The sequence below is a fragment of the Microchirus variegatus genome (assembly GCF_963457635.1).
Source record: "Microchirus variegatus genome assembly, chromosome: 6".
Taxonomy (NCBI): Eukaryota; Metazoa; Chordata; class Actinopteri; order Pleuronectiformes; family Soleidae; genus Microchirus; species Microchirus variegatus.
The window spans coordinates 263,601-266,251 of record NC_139807.1 but is presented as its reverse complement, the minus strand read 5'-3'; the positions used below and the strand labels follow the sequence as shown (position 1 = coordinate 266,251).

The 2,651-nt window shown below is 42.9% G+C and overlaps 1 protein-coding gene across 1 annotated transcript; it reads left to right on the top strand.

The window, feature by feature from the left end:
* Positions 1-1,954: 1,954 nt before the first annotated feature.
* Positions 1,955-2,404, top strand: LOC310928637 (calmodulin; the record flags this gene model as incomplete). Its single annotated transcript, XM_083891266.1, has 1 exon — positions 1,955-2,404. The coding sequence occupies one exon, from the start codon at positions 1,955-1,957 to the stop codon at positions 2,402-2,404; it is 450 nt and encodes a 149-aa protein (XP_083747392.1).
* Between the last annotated feature and the right edge of the window lie 247 nt (positions 2,405-2,651).

The following is a 2,651-nucleotide window of genomic DNA, read 5'->3' as shown; positions in this document are numbered from 1 at the left end:
GGGTACGGTTTGTTTTCACAAACGCAGAGTTGCAAACGAACCAAAACAGACCACGAAGACCATCGGCTGACGCGCCCGGTGGAAATCCCGTATCTCATCTCTTACCCATAATGCATTAAACTATGACGTTTTGTCCCATTTCTTTTGGTTGCTTTCACACCAGAGGAACATACCAAAGTAGAGCGGATAAAGGTTGATTTGGTGCGCACCAAAGTACCGAGATTACACTCACACGACGCTAACGAACTGAACCAAGATGACCAAAACACGTTTGGTTCGCACCAAATACTGTAGGTGTGAAAGCGCCCAAACACCAGGATCTAGAAATCTAAAAATACAAACATAGGCTGATGAAAGAGTATGAATATTTCTTATTTTTACATGATTCTTGGTCACCTGTTAGCTGGAAAAACAACTTGGACTGTCCTGAGAAAGTGGGAGGAGCACAAAAAATGGCGGGAAAACACCGACACGGACAACAATGAAAAACGGTATCGTGAAGCAAAAAGACCAAAAAAAAGAGGACGATGACGACAACAAAGATGTTTTGTGCAGATTCATTTTCACGTAATGCTGGTTTTCAATAAACCAGAAAACTACTGTTTTCTGTCCATTTTGTACATTTCTTGGAGATGTTTGTCTTTCAGACACAATTTCTTTAAAAAAAATAAAAGCCCACATTCTGGTGTCTCCACTTGCTTTTGTTTCATGAGTTCGTGTAGATTTCTCTACTGTGTTGAAACGATGTGTACAGTATTGTGTAATGAACCAGGAGAATTCATTGGGGGAACTTCCTGTCTGCTGCGTCCACGTCTTCTCTCACAGGTGAATTCCTGTCTGAAGGAACAAAGGTGGTTATCAGACACACTTTTGTCTCCTCTGGACCGACCGTCTTCACTTACTTCTCCATTGTGGTAATTCTTTGCCTCCCTGTGGAGACATTTTGGACAGAAACCCGGCGAAGACTTTGATGTACAAAGTCTGAAAATGGCCGATTTAATGAAGTTCTGGGACATCTGGACGTCTGGGGACGTTTCTGAGAACCTGAATAAGTCAATAAAATACAGGTTTTTCTATACATCTGTACCTCTGACACCTCGTGGGAGACGGTCTTCTTCTGTGTCCTTTTATTTATTATTTATTTCTGTGTTCTAAAACCCTTGTGCGATGATGTTAGCACAGCTGAAAACAGTTTTGCTGGTTCTTTGACAAAAGCAAAATGAATAAAAATCCTTATTTCTAATCTTTTCAATGTCTTGACTATATTTTCTATTCATTTTGCAACTCTTTTGATGAATAAAAGTCTGACTTTTAATAACACAACAAAAACATTGTATAGATCAGTGTTTCCCAACCCTGTTCCTCAGGGAACTCTGCCCTGCCTTGTTTTAGATGTTGCCCTGTTTTTAAAAAAAAACTTTTGTCATTTAAAAGAAAAAAAGAAAAGAAAAATGTTATATTTCAATTTTGGTCATTTTTTTTCTTCAAAAAATGTAATGTTTCAACTTTTGTCAATAATAATAAAAAAAATGTGTCAACTTTTGTCAAAAAATGTTTTTCAAAAATGTAATGTTTCATCTGACTCAGGTGTTTTTGGAGCAGGGAAACATGTAAAACATGGCAGAGATCCCTGAGGACCAGGGTTTGGAAACACTGGTAAAGATATAGTTTATCCCCAAACCTTTGAACTTTAGTTTACAACAGTGAGGATAAAGCAGTAGACGATGGATGATGATTACGTTATTTTAAAACTGTAGGGAAAGTTCCGTAGGCGAGAACGTGACCAGACTTTCAAGTTTCACTTGAAAGGAAACTGTCCCTTGATAACTTTGAACAAAGAACAGATAGAACAGTGTGAAATATTGTCATTACTATGAAACAGTGATCGTTGTGAAGACGAAGCCAAACCTCAAAGAACCAAACGCTGATTGAAACTGAAGGATTTTGTCTGAAAATGGCCGATCAGCTTACAGAGGAGCAGGTGGAGGAGTTCAGGGAGGCGTTTTCGCTCTTCGACCGCGACAGCGACGGCACCATCACCACCAAAGAACTGGGCACGGTGATGCGGACGCTGGGCATCAACCCCAGCGAGGAGGAGCTGCAGGACATGATCAACGAGGTGGACGCCGACGGCAACGGCACCATGGACTTCACCGAGTTCCTGTCGCTGATGACCCGGAAGATGAAGGACACGGACGCCGAGGAGGAGATCAAGGAGGCGTTCCGCGTCTTCGACCGCGACGGCAGCGGCTTCATTAGCGCGTCGGAGCTGCGACACGTGATGGCCAACCTCGGCGAGAAGCTGACGGACGAGGAAGTGAGCGAGATGATGAGGGAGGCCGACACGGACGGAGACGGGAAGGTCAACTACGAAGAGTTTGTGAAAATGATGACGACGAAGTGAAGACCTTCTGCAGAGCCACGTTTTCTTTTGTCTAATTTATCTGTGAAATCTTAATAACTTCCCTTTGTCCGTGTTTCTCCTGCCGTCCTGAAGTTTCTACTGTCCTGGTGTTTTTGAGTGATAGAAGTGTTGGAGGCCCTGAGGCCTCTGAGAGCTGAGGAACTTCAGATCTTCCCGTCTCGAGTTGCCGATCCACGCATGACGACGTTGGAGATCTGTCGGCTGTTTGTCACTCGGCAACACCGTT